This window comes from Haplochromis burtoni, unplaced genomic scaffold (genome assembly GCF_018398535.1).
Source record: "Haplochromis burtoni strain Fernald_Lab_line unplaced genomic scaffold, NCSU_Asbu1 Contig_230, whole genome shotgun sequence".
Classification (NCBI taxonomy): domain Eukaryota; kingdom Metazoa; phylum Chordata; class Actinopteri; order Cichliformes; family Cichlidae; genus Haplochromis; species Haplochromis burtoni.
The window spans coordinates 714,019-731,067 of record NW_024582591.1 but is presented as its reverse complement, the minus strand read 5'-3'; the positions used below and the strand labels follow the sequence as shown (position 1 = coordinate 731,067).

Sequence of the window (17,049 nt, the reverse complement as noted above, 5' to 3'; positions counted from 1 at the left end):
GAGTTTGTTGTTTTACAAACACTAATCAGTACTCTACAAATCCACAAGCAGTTGAGTGTTTCAATAAAACCCCCATCTTACTTTAATAGACAGGTGTTTTATTGAATTCTTTATTTATAATTGTTCTTTTCTTCCAGTCTTTGTTGCTTTTGTCTGCTTCTTTCCCATTGGCCAGCTTGGCAGAAGGGCAGGGTGATTAGACAATCATTAGATCCAATAAAACATTGCTGGTTAGTGGCTGGTTAACGTTTGACCAGGACAGGATGGAGCTGCTGAGATCAGTCTGACGAGTGTCTCAGTTGCTCTCTCCTCTAAGGTAAGCCACCTCGCTCTCTTGTCTCCCAAGTTTCAGGTTTGTTTCAGGAGAATTTGGAGAATTATTTTTCGGGTGTGTCGCCAGAAACAAACAGGACTGCTTGTGTTGGTTTTTATAGATTGTGCGATGACGGGTTTAAAATGTTCTCAGATTATCGCTGAAGGGCCATGATCTTGACTTGACTTTGGCAGGGCCTTAGATAAGGTGTTGGCATATTTTACTGCCTTACTGCTCTCCTTCTTCCTGGGTTGTTCTCGGCATTTTAGAATAGGAGGAAGGTAAGTGAACGGGACTTTAAATTTGGTATCATAGCAGCTGAATATAGCCAGACAAAGGTCATCCAGTCATTGATCTAAGAGGATAAAGCGAGAGGGGCCTGTAGCTTTGGATCCATGTTTGTGTATTTATCCCAGCTTCAATTTAATCAAGTGTCAAACGTCTGTTAGTTTCTCCTCTGCATACCAGTTAAGTCGCTGTAGGTGGACGTTTAGAAACTAGTGACACTGCTGAGGGACTTGCCAGTTAAAGGTCTGCTTCGCAGCAGATGTTAGTTAACAACATGGAGACAGATATTCTTATAAAATGCAGAAAACCTGCAGATAAATAAGGTGTTCAGACAATGGGGTGACTTCAAAAGTGTCCTTTGGCACAAAAAGGTCATTTGGCTCGACTCAATGTCACCTTCACTCAACCCTTTGACTTTACCCTTCTGTTTCGCTTGAACTTTACAGCTCCAGAATCTCTACATATCTTATTTACCAACTTAAAAGAATTAAAAGTGTGATTTTTCTTTAATTGTCAGTAGCGACTGTCACATTATTTCTTTAGTAAACAAGCATTACTCTGGCCTTATAACTTGGATGCTTCTGCATTCAGTGCATTCTGTGTAGTACTTTTTTTTCAGGGGAAACGGTTGCTTTAAATGCAAAATGCAGGAAAAGCTACAGATTCATTGAAGTTATGTTTATTCAAGCGTCTGAGGAGACAGCCGTAAAGTCATTGCACTGGTTTGGTGTTATATACATATATACATATGTGTACACCCACTTTACAGAAAGAGAAAGACTCGGACACGAACACCTGACGCTGCTTTAAAAGGCATCGACTTTCATTTTCTTCTGTGCACTCGGGTGGGTGGTTAACCTGGAAGGTGTAGGTGGAGTCCCATGTGTAAGCACTTCAGCACAAAGTATGCACAAAGAGAGATACAGTGCACACGTGCAGATTCAAGGACAGAGGACACGCTTTCTTTGTGACACTGTGGACATTACACATCAATGACACACTGCACTGAACGGAGAAAAGGGTTGAGAGGGTTTAAAGATTCCTCTGTGGAATTGGTAATAATCCACTACATGGGTTTTTTAGTGTTTCCGCAACAGTAGAGCACAGTGAATATTTTCCACAAAAATGACACAACCTCTGAAACCTCCTTAAACATTTTTTTCTAACCCTCCTCCTCGTCTTCCTCTTCCTTCTCAGGCTGTGATAATGACACCCATGGTGCATCTGTTGTTGCTCCCGCTGCTGCTCAGCATTGTGAGTACACGAGCGCCGGCCAACTGCTGCTGCTGTTCTTCAATACATATTCAAATGCATGAACCTGTTAAAAGATCTGTGAAATAGTCAGCGTCGATTAATGCTACACAGGGAGCGCATGAAAGAAAACACTTACAACTATCAGCAAGGTTAATGAAGAGTCTGTGAAACAGCCCTCAGTGACTCATTTTAAAACACTCACAGAAAGGGTTGCTAAACGGAGCGTGGGCCCTTTGTCTGTAGACTTTGCTCTCCCATCATGTAGTTGAATATAAAAGTTCCTCCACTGTTAAGTCATTTTGGTTCAATAAATAACTGGGCTGTAAATACTGCCCTCAATGCTTGACTGATTTCACCGGAGCTAAAGCTAAAATGGCAAATTTAGGTATGAGTGTGAGAGGTTTTCATTTTTTCTTGCCCTTTTCTGTACTCGATGACCTTTAACCTTTATTTCTGCGCTGTAATAGGCTGGTGGGAAGGATCTGGAGGAGAAGAAGGGCCCCTTTGAGAACACAGTGCTGGATGTGCCAGAGGCGACCCCAGTGCCCTATCCTTTGTTTCAGGTAATATAAGCATGGCAGCAGCTGGTGTAATATTGTCCATTTTTGAGGTGGATGAGCTGCACATGTGCCACGCGCTCCATTTATCAAACACCTCAGTCAGATAAGTGTCACTAAACCAGAACCAGCACCTGAGAAGTTATCTTATCTTAATCAAGATAGGAAAATAATAAATAGTAAAAAAAAAACCAACCTCTGAATATAAAGTATTGTTGCAGATCTTTGTTGCTTTGTTATTGCTCCTCTCTCGGCCATCTCACAGGCCTTCACGTTTACTGTAAAAGTTTGGTAACATCATCATCATATTGTTTTTTCACTAGCTGGGAGCGTGTTCTCATTTTAGGTTTGACAGTGTTTTAGTAGATAAAGGTGAATGGCTTGGATGTGAATTGAGCCGCGGTTTGGAGAAGGCCTCGAAGAGGACTTGTGGCAGCTCCTAGGCCTAGCAGATCCCAGTGTACTAAATGCAAGAGAAGAAATTAAAGACTTAAAAAGGGGAGGGAAGGAGGGGCACGTAAGTGAGAATGAACAGCTTGTAGAACTGGGGGAGCATATATAGATAAGAAGCAGAAGGAGCGTGTTTGGAGGCGTGGTCCCGCTCCTGAAATTTCGATACTTTATCTCCCATAAACTCTCGCTCTCCATCAAACTTCCATTTTAATCAATCAGTCGTCTATTTGCAGCAGCTGTAGCTTTGCAGATATTGGTTTCATTGCCATTTCTTGCATACCGTGCAGTCAAACTATTCCCACAACAGCTTAATAGGTTTGAGGTCCGGTGACCACGCTGGGCACTTCATAATGAGCTGACTGCTTCCTCTCGAATTGTCGTCCCACAGTTTGGAGCTGTATTTGGGGCCATTGTCCGGTTGTTGGAGATAACTGGCTCCACCGGGTAGCCAGTTTCAGACGTAACTCTTTATTTTTAGCTGGCCCTAAAAGATTTTTCCTTTCTGTTGACTCTGTGGGTTTTGTAGGTACCATTTTAGTCTCTAGAGAGTCCGAACCAGTTTGACCTGCTCTGTGAAAATAGGTGCTACATCCATCTCCTTTTTTGTAAATGTCCACATGGAATTCATTTTTACTTCCTAGAACAAGAATACTCTGACTGGCTCCAGGGGAAAGTTTTTCTTTAACCACTCTGAGTGCATAATCACACCCACAAAGCCTGCGGTTCCTGACGCTCAGCACTCAATCAAATTTATTAATAAAACAAGAAGCAGCAGAAAGCGCAATCCTCCACCAAGGCAGCTCACTCTCTGGACAGTGATTACTTTTATGGGAACTTTATTGGATTTTGTATATATTCATTATGTTTTCTCTTCTTCTTTTTAAAGTACTTTAAGAAATTTATAGTTCAGTATAAATCAGAGAAAAGTGGTATCACAGATGCTTACTTTGAATACACAAACATTATGTAGGAGTAGGTTATGGATAATAGGTATTGATTTAAATAACTAGACATGAATAACCTGAGCTTGTTATACAATATTACACCACAATTTATTTCTAGATAACTAGGCAGCTTCTTCTCTTTCTCATCAAACACTTTCTTTAGGCGGGTTTCGGCGGATTTTTATAAAATCCCAGGCCAGGAAAATCACCTTCACGTTTTTTTGTGTTTTATCCTCAGCTACTTTGACACAAAGACATCTGCTGTGATGCTCACACCTTTAATAAAGTCTCGAAAATGTCAGCTTTCCTTTTATAGATACAAAAATATGTAAATGTACTGATCTGAATTATAATATTTCTGACTGAGGCAAAATTTCCCAGATTCAAATCCAATCGAATCGAATCGAATCGAATCGAATTGAATCGAATTGAATCGAATTGTGGATCGAATCGATTCAGGACCTTGTGAATCGGAATCGAATCGATTCTAGAAATCAGTGACGATACCCAGTCCTACAACACACCACACTTGTGAAAATAATATTTTTTGTCAATTTTTGATGATTAAATCTCAAGATGACCTTGAAGACCTTGGTGGATGTAAGCCAGATTTTAACTGATCGTTAACGTGACCCAAATCTATATCCCTATGAAGTTTTATCCAAATTCATTAAAAACTTTTCGAGCTATCATGTTTACAGAGAGAATGACGTGGCAAAGTTAAATCATTTTTACATTTACTAGCTACAGCTGTCTTCAGACGCACTAATGTAATCGGATGGGATTTAGATCGATTAGACTTTTTTAGAGAGCAGGTGGGGGGTCTGACTCACAGGAAATGGTTTGGGCCAGAATCAGACCCAGAACTGGGCAACCTTTTGGCATATGAGTCATCTGTTCAGCCAGGTGAGCTGTAGTGGTGCAATGGTCCAAATGCAATGAATTTTCATTGAGTAACATGCTGATGGTAAAGACTGCTGAAAGTGGGGCTCTGTACTCCTTTACAGATACCTCAATAATGCTTCACGATTAATGTTTCCATGAATCATTTTAGACATTTTGTGTGAGTTTTTGGTTAATTTTAATGTTATTTCAGTTTAAAAAACAGATACATGCTTCTTTTAAAAATAGAGATATTTCTAAACACCCCATTCTTTTAGTGTAGCCTCTGATCTGGAAACCACTGGACCAATGGCAACAGCAGCTGGATGTTACTTATGTTACAGCGGTGATACATTAATATAAACATTTAACATTGATCACTTTTACTGTTGTGCACTTTTACTTCAGTGGGGTTTTTACAGCGGATCCTTGTGTTTTTATTTGAATATGTTGTATTTATATACTGGTTTAAAATGCAGGAGAGTACTTCTTCCATTAATGCGTGCAAATCAGAAACTTGCAGTCATACTCAGATTAACTGTCAAGTATGTGATCTTTTAAGGAAGTTATGGTGTTTTCCCCTTTTTGTTCACTAAAAAAGTTACCACTTTTTTGTCTGAGATCAAATGAAACTCAAGAAGCGATGAACAGACCTGTTTTTTGTGGTCAAAGTGTCCTGATTTTTTTCGTCTGCTTCTTTCACTCCTTAGTTTCAGGTGACAGATCCACATGTTAATAACTTCAGGCTGAGTGGAGAAGGTGGGCAAGACATTAGTATTTCAAAGGATGGGTGGCTTTATCTGGAACAACCTCTGGACTGGTCGCGAGAGGAGCACTACATTATCATGGTAACACGATATCTTTATTCAAATACATGGAAAACCGTGCTCACATTGCATTAGGCACACGGGACACACACTCGTGCATAAAAACTCATGTTCGTGCACAGGTGGAGGCACTGGCAGATGAAGAAGTGGTGGAGGGCCCGATTTATGTGACTATAAATGTTTTGGATGTCAACAACAAAGCACCGTACTTCAACCAGAGTGTCTACACAGCTGTGGTTCGGGAGAATACGCCAGCAGGTTGTGCACACTTCTACCTGTTGTGACATTTTTGCTTTGCATATTTTAATTTTTTATCCTTGCTCGCTCGATCTTTTTTAAAGTACTTATGATAGAACAGGTGGCCTTACGTCTAGTTCATCACGGGCAGTAATAACAGCTGCCCCCTGTTGATTTCAACACTTTCATCTTTTTTTAAGTAAACCTTTATGCTGAAGAGTACACGTGATTTAAGGAGTTTGCATCTTTTAGTCCATAACCTGCAAATTACATGTGCTATTCATTTTAATGAGAGTGATTTTTCAAAGCAGATAAAAGAATTAGAGCTTCATTTCTCCCCTTCGAGGCTTTAATTTTACTTGATTATGAAAGTCAGCTTGCAGAGGTCTTCAGTGCAGTCGGGCATTCATCACAGTGGATGTTTCATCTTTTTCATTTTGCCACTGAATGCTTTCTGCTCAAACCTGGGACTTTAAACTCAAGCTGTGACACCAAGTTTGTTTAGATCTACACATTTGAGTTTTAAACGTAAGTCAAAAATGAAAGAGTTTTGGGACAGTAGTGTGGCGTGGCGGTAGCACCTCACAGCAAGTAGGTCCTGGGTTTGAATCCTGCATCTGACCTTTCTGTGTAGAGTTTGCTTGATCTCACCAAGTACTCCGGCTTCCTTCCACAGTTCAAAGAAATGCAGTTAGTTGGGTTAAGTTAATTGATCATGTGACATATTGCCAATAGTGTACCCCGCCTCTCTGCTAATGGCAGCTGGCTCCAGCCACCCTACAACCATTAATTTGAGTACATAGTAATATGTTTGGTGTTAAATTAAAGTGCAGCTAATGTGTAGCTCAAAGGATAAAGCGTGCACCACTGTATTTGTTTTTTCAGAGAACCCTTTAAAGGATTCCTTGTATGCATGTGGATTAAGCAGTATTTCTTTAAGTAGACAGTGTGAGTCACCATACCTGTCTCTATGACTTTAACGTAAGTTTTCTGTGTGGCTCTAGCTGTCCCATTTACCCGAGTGTTTGCGACGGATCAGGATGACCCGGAGACTCCAAACGCTCGTCTGAGATACAGCCTGGTCAGCGAGATCCCCAGCATACGAGACACAAAGCTGTTTCAGATCAACCCCGACACTGGAGAGATCTCCACAACAGAGCAAGGTAGCACCAAAGTTCTCACAGTTCTCCCCCCGGAGAGGGAAGTAGTATGTAATCAGTTTGTCTGTTAGCAGTGCAGCATCCACAGTTTTACGATTATCATTCAGTGTGATGGTAAATACCAATAACAGCTCGAGCTGATCTGATTTTAGTGAAAATCAGGTGAAGGTCACACAAAATGTGAAAATCAGGAAAATCTTTACATTACCCATTGTTTTTTCAAGTTTAACAACAGTTTACTAGGTTAGTATCTGGGTTGGTTAAGCATTTGACCTTGACTTTCATTGTTAGCACCCAAGGTCAAAGTTAAGCTTGAAAGAAAATTCAAGAAACAATATTGAGTCATATATCATGTGAAAGAGCACGAAGAAAGCTGCACAACACGCCTTTTATTTCTTCGGTAAGAAGCACTACGACATCACAGTGAAGCCACAACCAGGCGATGTCTTCATGTTGTAATGAAAACATCAAAGTTTTAGATCAGCTTCAGGGGGATTGTGCTTCTAGTAAGTATTTATTTTGATTTCATTTTGACTTTTTGGTTTCCAGATTGGGTTTTATGATTTTATCTTATTTTTTATTGTTTTTTAAAATGTTTAATTTTTGTTTAATTTTTATTAGTTTCAGTGTTAATTTCGTCTTTATTACTTTATTATTTATAGCAAATACCAGAGGCAAGATTTTGGAAAATCAACTTATATATTACAATATAAAGAACATTTTTAAAAGCAGTCAACTCACAGGGTTGTAGACATCCAAACCTCAATAAAAACATCCATCGAATCCTCATCAGGCAGTTTGTGATACAAATTTTACCAAATTAACAAGTGAGGACATTTCCTCTGCACACCTGACATGTGTGTATATGACCGGTTTATACAGGGAGAAATAAATATATATTTATTATAACCTCTGCACACTTCTTCACTTACCACTATTTTAATGGATTTAGGTCATAATAATAATAATAATAATGGATTGGAAATATATATAATATATATATTTTAGTAAGTTTTCCAAGTTTACAAAATCATTTCAGTTGGTTTAAAAAAATTTTCACAGTTAAATAAAATGTTTGGGTTTTTTCACATCTAATTTTAGTTTAGTTTTAGATTACAACAATAACGTTGGGTAGCACAGAGACCTGAAGCCAGCCATAGAAGCACAGAACTCTGTGTGGCATCCGTGGAAAAGTCTTTAATCTGTGGCCACCGTCTCTGCCTGTAATCTGGCAGATCATCTTGTGTACTCAAGATTAATGCTGATTGAAGGCAGGTTGCCTAAATGTGTCGCGTGACGCTCATCACTGATTACTTTGAGTTCAATTAGGAGTTTGTTTCCCCTCCTAGATCACCTGAAGCGCGTCTGCGATGTGTGTGAGCATGCTCGCTGGTGTTTGATGCGTGTGTGTTGTTTTAACAGGGCAGCAGCTGCTAAAGGCAAGGGAGGGCATCCAGTATGCCAGGGGAGAAGATCGGAGCATTGAAACTCTGAAGAGAAAGTTCGATGACTACTGTTCGGTGCAGGAGGTCCCCTACGAACACAACCCCTTCTTCACCTGTGTGCAGAGAGCAGGTTTGTTTCCAAAGGAGTCGTCAGTAAAGCTGAACAGTTAACGCTGTCAGTTAACAAGATCTGGGCATAATCTCACACAATTTTCAGACGTTTTATAGTCAAGATGAACAGTTTAATGGAGCAAATACTCATCTGAACGATTAATATTGAAAATAAGCTTGAGTTGCAGCTGCAACAGTGGAGAAATTTCACGATGAAGGACGAAGACTAATAAGAACATAGACAACAACATCTGGGCTTTGATGGTGCTCTTTAAAGTCGGAGCATATGATGGTGCAGATTGAAGGATTGTGTTAATGTAGATAAACAGACTGTAATGAAGAAGTTGCTGTCAGCAATTAGCGCTGGGTGCTGAGTTGATGAGTTCAGTTGGGGAGAGAGGTTTAGTCGCGTCCATCGGACTCAGCTTTTCAGAATAAGAGATTTGCTGGAATGTTTTAGTGAGTTTTACCCCAAAGAAAAACTCCTTGGTTCAAATTGAAATATTTATTCTCCACTTGTGGTGTCAGAGATGAGACGGCAAAACTTGGACCCCCTGGAAGACCCAGACTACACCCTGTTTGTGCGCGTGCAGGACCTGGAAGGAGCTTCGCAGAATGCGCTAAGTGGAAACAGCAGAGTCCAGATTGCTGTGCAGCAAAACCTGTGGAAGAATCCCGGACCCATACGCATTAGAGAAAACTTAGAGGAAACATACCCACTAACCATTGCTAAGGTGTGCTGAGATTCATATATTCATACTCCTAACTGCATCTCATCTTTATCCATCAACTGACCATCCTAGTCTGGACCCTGCCTGTCTCTCTCTCTCCATCCAGGTCCAGTCTAATGACCCTGATGCCAGATACGTACTGGTCCAGAAGGAGCGAGAGCTGAAATTCCCCTTTGAGATCACACAAAATGGAGAAATAATGGTGACAGAGAAGCTGGACAGAGAAAGCAAAGAGAGGGTAGATAACACATTTGTTCAATAAGTTATATAAAAATAAAGACGCACTTCTAGGAGTTTTTCTTGAGCTTCAGTTGGTTCCGTTTCCAGTTCATCCTGGTGGTGCTCGCAAAGGATGAAAATGACAACGAAGTGGATCCACCCATGGAGATTTACGTGTTGGTGGACGATGTGAATGACAACGCACCTGTGTGCGATGAGGAGACTGTGTTTGAGTTCCAGGAGAATGAGCCTGTAGGTAAGGATGCCTCCGTCGAGGTGCGCAGCATCCATATGGGTGGTGGTTTCTTCAGCCACAGGCAGCCTGTTGAATTCAAGAATATTTCTAATTTGTAAAAAAGTTTTTTCGAAGTTTCATGACAGACGTGAGGGATTCTCACTGCATCTCCTTATTCCAGGTGGCCTCGTAGGAGAGCTGCTGGCTCATGATAGCGATAAAGAAGGGACACTGAATTCTGTTTTGACTTACACCATCTTGTCCCAAAATCCACCCACCGCCTCCAAAACTTTCTCCATCGACGAATCTTCTGGAGCAATTCGTACACTGCACTTGCTGCGGCGAAGGGAAAATGCGGTCTACAACCTCAATGTCCGAGTCAGTGACGCAGGTAACATACTGTATGAAAGCACACCTGTAGGCTGAGTTTAGTTAACGTTTTTAACTTTGGATGAAGTTTTTATGGCTTTTCTCTCACAGAATTCAGCACAAATTGTAAGGTTGTCGTCAAGGTCATTGACGTCAATGATGAGCTGCCCAAGTTTGAGAAGAATGATGTAAGTATGGGAACCTTTCGAACGCTGGCTCTTGTTCCTCATTCTGACTGGCTGGTATTGCTACTGTGTCTGTTTCTGTGTCCGTATGCAGTACGGCAACGAGACTCTGGCAGAGGACACTCCTCTGGGACACACACTTCTGACCATCAAAGCGACAGATAATGACGACCCAGACACCGGCAGCTCGGAGATCCAGTTCATCATCTCTGAAGGAAACACCGACGACGTCTTTGCCGTGGAAACTGACGGCAAAGGTGTTGGTTATCTGGTTCTGGCTAAGGTGGTGATCTCCATTCTCTCTGTTTCATTTCTTGCAAACTTTGATCTTTAAGTAGCTGCTCCAACTTTTCTGGTCCCTTTTAAATAGTTCCGATTATTAAATTCTCGTGATGGAGTTTTTTGTTGTCTTTGTATCTTTTTTGTATTTTTGCTTATAATTGTTGAAAATGAAAGAGCTGAAGCTAGTAGTCATCATGCATGTAACAGCAACATTAGAGTTTGGTCATACATGATTTTATGGCCATAGTAAATGATCCTTGTTTACCCCTAAACCTGCATGTCCATATAACTCATTTGGATTTTAGTGCTTTTCAACACTCTGTTGTAAACTTTCATCATCATCTCTGCCTCTCTTTTCTTTTGTGGTTCCTCTAAAACCTTTTTTTCTCCTCCTTCCTAACAGCCTCTGGACTTTGAGACCTCTCCCAGTTACAGGCTCCAGATTGATGCTCGTAACCCAGAGCCGCTGATGGAAAGTCTCAAGTATGGCAGCGAGTCCACCGCCTTTTTCTCTGTGTCGGTCATCGATGTAGACGAGGCTCCAAAGTTCAGCATGGACATCCTGGATGTGACCATATATGAAAACATCACCAAAGGATCCGTGCTGCTCACTGTGCATGCAAAGGACCCAGAGGGCAAAGAGATCGGGTAAACACACCAGTGACTGCTCAGTGTCTGGGTACTAAGTACTTAAAAAGTTGTAGCTGTTTAAAGATTTAGTGAAAGCTGCTACATAATACAGGAAATATACACAGTGTACAGGAAGATGCAGCTAAGGGTAATGGCCCTCTACCTAATGCCAGGGGTTAAGGTATGTGTAACATTTTAAGTCAAAACTTGTGTTGCAATTTTTTTTTTGTTGTTACAATTACACTGTATTCCCAAAAGTATTCACTCATCAGCCGTCATACTCAAATGAACTTGAGTGACATCCCATTCTTAATTGATAGGGTTTAATATGATGTCAGCCCACCCTTTGCAGCTGTAACAGCTTTAGCTTGTCTTGGAAACAAGTGTTTACAGGGAATTTGTGAGGGCAGACACTGATTTTGGATAAGAAGGCCTGCCTCACAGTTTCCACTGTAATTCACCCCAAAGGTGTTCTTGGGATCAGGTTGAAGTCAGGACTGTGCAGGCCAGTCAAGTTCTTCCACACCAGCCTCACTCATCCACATCTTTATGGACCTCGCTTTGTGTACTGGTGTGCAACCATTTTGGAACAGGACAGGGCCATCCCCAAACTGTTCCCACAAAGTTGGGAGCATGAAATTGTTCAAAATGTGTTGGTATGCTGAAGCATTAAAAGTTCCTTCATTAGAACTAAAAGCGCAACTCCTGCAAAACAGCTCACACGTTGGCCCAATGCAATCAGACAAGTACTGTTCTCTTGGGCACTGCCAAATCCATTACATGAATCTCTCTTTGCACTGTTCTTGGGATAATCTGAAGGCCACATGAAGTTTGGGGGTCTGCAACTAACTCTGCAGAAAGTTGGTGAACAATGTGCACTATGCACCTCAACATCGTCTGTCCTGGCTCTGTAATTGGATTGCTCTTATTCCCAACTTTTATTTAATACCACTAACAGCTGACTGTGGAATATTTGGTAGTGGGATCTTAGCACGGTACCACGCTGGAATTCACTGAACTCCTGAGAGCGACCCACTCTTTCAAAAACTTTTGTAGAAGCAGTTTTCATGCAGTCAGTGCTTGATTTTATACCCGTGGCCACGGAAGTGATCGGAACACCTGAATTCAATTATTTGGATGGATGAGTGAATACCTTTGGTAATATAGTGTATATTTCAGTTTTGTGAAACTTTGTAGAACAGAAGCAGCTGAGACAATTCCTGATTTTACTTTAATAAACTTCCTCCACAAAGCGTGGTCTAAAAAACAAAGTTTCACTTCTTTCACACAGTGCATTGCTTTTCAAAACTGTTTTTCCTTAACTGATCCTAATCTTCCTCTTAGCTGATGCATGAAGTGGCTGGATACACCACATGCAGCGCATTGATGGCTTTGGCCTTGTTGAGCACTGACTGCTAGTTTGAATTATCCTCTTCTCCGACTACCACATGTACAGAAAACAGACCATTGATTCGTTTTGACTACCGATGTTTCCCCTGGCCACCAGCTCAGTGTGCGCTTCATCATTGACTGTGCCAGACCGATGATTGATGATTGTGTTTGTGTGCAGATATAAGCTGGACGGTGACACTCAAGGCTGGCTGGAGTTGGATGCTGCCACAGGAGAGATCAGGACCAAAGAAAAACTGGACAGAGAGAAGGTGGACTCGTTCAAAGTCACTGTCACTGCCTTCGAAAAGGGTGAGAGAAGACACTGCTCTACAGCTTTTCCTTTATAGGCCACACAGTGTGAGACACATCGGCTAAAATAGTTTGAAACACAATAAGAAACATCTGCATACAAACACTTTCATTACCTTTCAGAAGCTCCTGTAGATCTTCATGTGTTTAAGGCTTTTGACCATTAAATACTGACCGCTGCTCGCCTTTATAAAACAAACTACTTGTGGGTGAGACCACATTTTTCATACTCTCTGATATTCCCTCTGAAGCCAACCCGGAGAAGGCTACTGAGCGTGACCTGCATGTAAGGCTGTTGGACGTGAACGACAACGTCCCCAAACTGATGGAGACCCAGGCCTTCATCTGCATGAAGAATCCCAAACCTGTTCTCATAAAGGCCGAAGACTCAGACAGCGACCCTTTCTCCCAGCCGTTCACTTTCAGCTTTGGCACCAAAACCGGGAAATCTCCCAACTGGGAGCTGAACCAAGTTGACGGTACGCTTACATCTGTAATGTAACACGAAAAACATCAAACTAAGATGTAAAGACGCACGTTTCTGTGTTCAGCTTAGAACATTTTATATGTTTTTCTTTGTGTGTCACACAGATACAACAGCTGAACTGAAACTGAAGAAACCACCAACTCAAGATAAAACCTTCTCACTTCCCATTACCGTTAAAGACAAAGCAGGTGTGGGAGTCCCACAGGCATTTGAGGGTGAGTCACATTTGTAAGCCTTACTTCTGGCAATATTCTACAGTCACGGCAAGAAAGGCATCCCTTCTAATGTTTTACACACCAGGACATTAAAAAAATGTAGTTCTTATAAGGTTTTAAAAAAAATCAGGAAAATCCAAAATCACGCAACATGTTCATTAATTATTCCACATAATCTACACCAAAATGCAGAAAGAGTGTGTGAAAAACTAAGTTAACCCTTTGATTTAACACGCTGTAAAAGAGTTTTTAGCACCAATAACTTCATGTCATTGTGGAGGGATTTGATCCACTCTTCTTTACAAAGTTGCTTCAGTTTATTAAGGTTTGCAGGAATATGTTCAAGCACAGCTCTCTTAACCCTGTAAACGCTGAAACGTGAAACAAATTAGTTGTGGTTTGTTCAGATGCAACTTTGCAAGCCAGATCTGTGCTGCCATGTTCTTAGTAGAAAGAAGAGGCTTTCTCCTGAAAGCCCTTCCAAACAAGCCACACTTCTTTTACTTTTACATTTAACATGCTAAATGAGACCTGTATAGTCTTTTTTTTATTATTTCCTGATTTCTAAAATCTTAATTTAGAGTTTAATCGGGGTGTTTCTTCTTTTTACCATAACTGATTATCTGCATCAGTGCCCAGTTTAGTGCTGTATCCAGTAAATCATCCAGTTCATCATAGGCTGCTGATAGAAAGCTAAAAGTTAAAATAAGGAAAATAAAATAACAAAATAAGGAAAAGTTTATGATATTTTAGTGTAATGAGCTGGCCCGTCATACTTTACTTTCCATTTTGTCTCCTTCACAGTGAAAGTATGTAACTGCACAGAGCTGGGCTACTGCTACGTTGCACCAGAAGGAGCGGCGCTCAGTTATGGAATGGGACCCACCATTGGGATCCTGGCTGGCATTCTGGGATTCTGCGGTAATTCTAACAAACCCCAAAATAAATCTGTTATCTGATAAAACCAAGTTTCACACAAACCGTTAGACTGTCCAACAGTGTCAGTGTGAAGTTTTGTGCTCCAGTGACTGACTTCTGTTTTATGTCTCCTCCTTTCGCAGTTATCGTGTTCGTTGTAGTGATCAAACGCATCAACAAAAAGAGCCAAAGAAAAGCCCAGGCCGAAGGGGACGAGAGGAATGCCATGATGTAGACACGACGCAGATGGTTTCCGAGTCTCTTATTTATATGTGCCAGTAACACAAATCAGAAATTAGCCTCCAAGAGATCAACAGTGTGTACAATGTTTGAGATAGGAGGAAAATTCTCCAACCAGAGCCTTAAACCAGTCTTCCTGCTCGGTCCTTATCTTAATTATAACTTAGATTCTTAAAACCAGACTAGACTACACACACAACTTGGGATTATTTAGATTTAAATTCTCACCTGCCTATTAAATAAGATAGGACAGGTACACTGACCCATAAAATATCTGTGGTAAAATACTCCAGGCCTGAAACTCAAATGAGTCCTCGCACATCTACTTTAGCTTATTTTATTATATTTACAACATGAACATTATTAACAAATGCTGTGCATCCCTTAATTAATCTGTTAGGTGGTCCCATGCTAATCACTCATTTGTTGAATAAATATATTGTGATTTCACTGCCAGACTCTGGCCGGTTCATTAGCTATTTCATCATCTCCCACCATTTAATTATATATATTTTTTGGGCCCAGACACTTTGTGTGTTACTCTCTTCTCTACCTTGACTGTAACAGCTAACCATTAAACGTTGTTTAACATCAAACTCAAACAGATCACTTGTGTCATGAACAACTTTGTTGTTTTTTTTGTTTTTTTTTGTAAAGTTCGTTTACTGCTCTGTTTCTCAATAAACGACAAAAACTGGGGACCACTTTGGTTTTCACGGCATCGTTTTTTCCCCCTACACATCAGGGCAGACGTGGTGCAGCAGGTGATGGGTGACGTAAGGTACAGTATGTGTGCTATACAGTATCTCTGTCCTGTGGAAGCCTGGGGTTGGGATTGCTCTGCTTGTACTGTTGCGTCCCCCATCCTCCTTCTTGCTCATCTGCCGCTGAGCAGTCAAGGCCACGATGCTGCCTCAGAGAGCGATGCTCTGACTCATCTCTTTGTCAGTGGGAGACGCAGATTGTTGACGGTGCTGAAAGGGGCATGGCATGATTTCTTTTTTAGCTTTTATGCAACACAAAGTGGTCCAAACAAGCACAATACTTACATGTGAGAGCTGAAGGTGGGGATCACATGTGCTGCCATGAATATTGTATCCCTCCGATCCATGTGCCATGTTTTTGTGTGTGTGAGTCATCGAACAGCCTGTTGCAGATACCAAAATCCAAACGGGGGAGTGGGCTGAGCTTCATCTTTCATGCTGATGAGGATGAACTTGGTGTGGACCCTTTTCAGTGTTTATGTCTGCACTCTCTCCTTGTCGGTATCCCAGCAACACTTTCCACAACATACACACACATGGCTCACACACAAACACACACACTCATACAGAGCTGGGGGGAGAAGTTCAAATATTGAGGTACAGAGGAGACGAGGTGGAGGGGCAGACAGTTGGACCTAACGGTGTGAATGATGATGACCACCTCTGGATATCAAGCCTCACCATCAGCACACACCCACCCACACACACATGTTAAAGTCCCTACTCTACAAGAGGAGCCTTTTCCCCTAATATAGAAGAATTATATTGATGTGTTCCCGCTTAAATCAGCTTATTTGTACTGCACATGTATTCCATAAGCCTAAATCAAACATAAAATCAACTTTAGTATGATGCCAGCTGTCTAATAAATCAACTATATGTGTATGAAAACATTCAAAGTACTGCAAACTATGAATATCTGCTGCCAAAGAAGTTAATAAAAATGTCTGTGTGGGTATTCCATACATACATATGTAAGTGCAAGTTTCTCCTTTATTTCTTTACAAGCCCCGAACAGAAGTTCACCTGCTTCCTGCTTCAAAATTTCATTCATTGCTAATCTAGCTCCATGACAACAAATGCATAAAGATTATAAGTGAAGCTGTTGCCACTCTTAGCGCTGGATAGGATTGATTTAATTGCTTGCCTCTGTTGTAATACTGCACTCTGGTGAGTCAGTTTTATTATGAAGGGTGATTTGCATTATAATTTCCGTAAAACAAAGGCACTCACTCATCATTTACACACTAATCTGGAAATAACGTCCTTGGAGCAGCGGAAGCAACGTGTGTGACTGACCAAAATACGCAGAGGTGTTTATTTCCAGTAAAGTGGCTAATGTCACCTATGCACACGAGTTCTTTCAGACACCCACTGAGTGTGAGCGCAACAATGAAATAAAATGCTTATACAGTAAGGCATTCATCTCTCACTGACTCTTTGTGACATAGCAATTCAGTTGACACACCAGTTCAGAACAAGTCTCCTCAAAGTCCTTTATATTGAAAGGTAAAGACAGAAAGCCCAACAATCAGATGACTCCATGTGAGTAAGCACTTGGTGACAGTGGGAAGGAAAAACTCCCTTTTAACGGGAAGAAAC

At 41.1% G+C, this 17,049-nt stretch overlaps 1 protein-coding gene across 1 annotated transcript; it reads left to right on the top strand.

Annotated features, from left to right (window-relative positions):
- The first annotated feature begins 225 nt into the window (after window positions 1–225).
- cdh17 (cadherin 17, LI cadherin (liver-intestine)) lies at window positions 226–15,397 on the top strand. The gene is made up of 19 exons (XM_005937580.2): window positions 226–316; window positions 1,799–1,855; window positions 2,323–2,418; window positions 5,402–5,539; window positions 5,641–5,776; window positions 6,760–6,918; window positions 8,338–8,490; window positions 9,000–9,205; window positions 9,309–9,440; window positions 9,530–9,677; window positions 9,838–10,047; window positions 10,137–10,213; window positions 10,305–10,493; window positions 10,896–11,140; window positions 12,693–12,823; window positions 13,075–13,302; window positions 13,415–13,525; window positions 14,330–14,446; window positions 14,587–15,397. Exons 2-19 carry the CDS (start codon window positions 1,808–1,810, stop codon window positions 14,676–14,678), a joined length of 2,616 nt encoding a protein of 871 aa, XP_005937642.1. The 5' UTR covers window positions 226–316; window positions 1,799–1,807; the 3' UTR covers window positions 14,679–15,397.
- The last annotated feature ends 1,652 nt before the right edge of the window (window positions 15,398–17,049 follow it).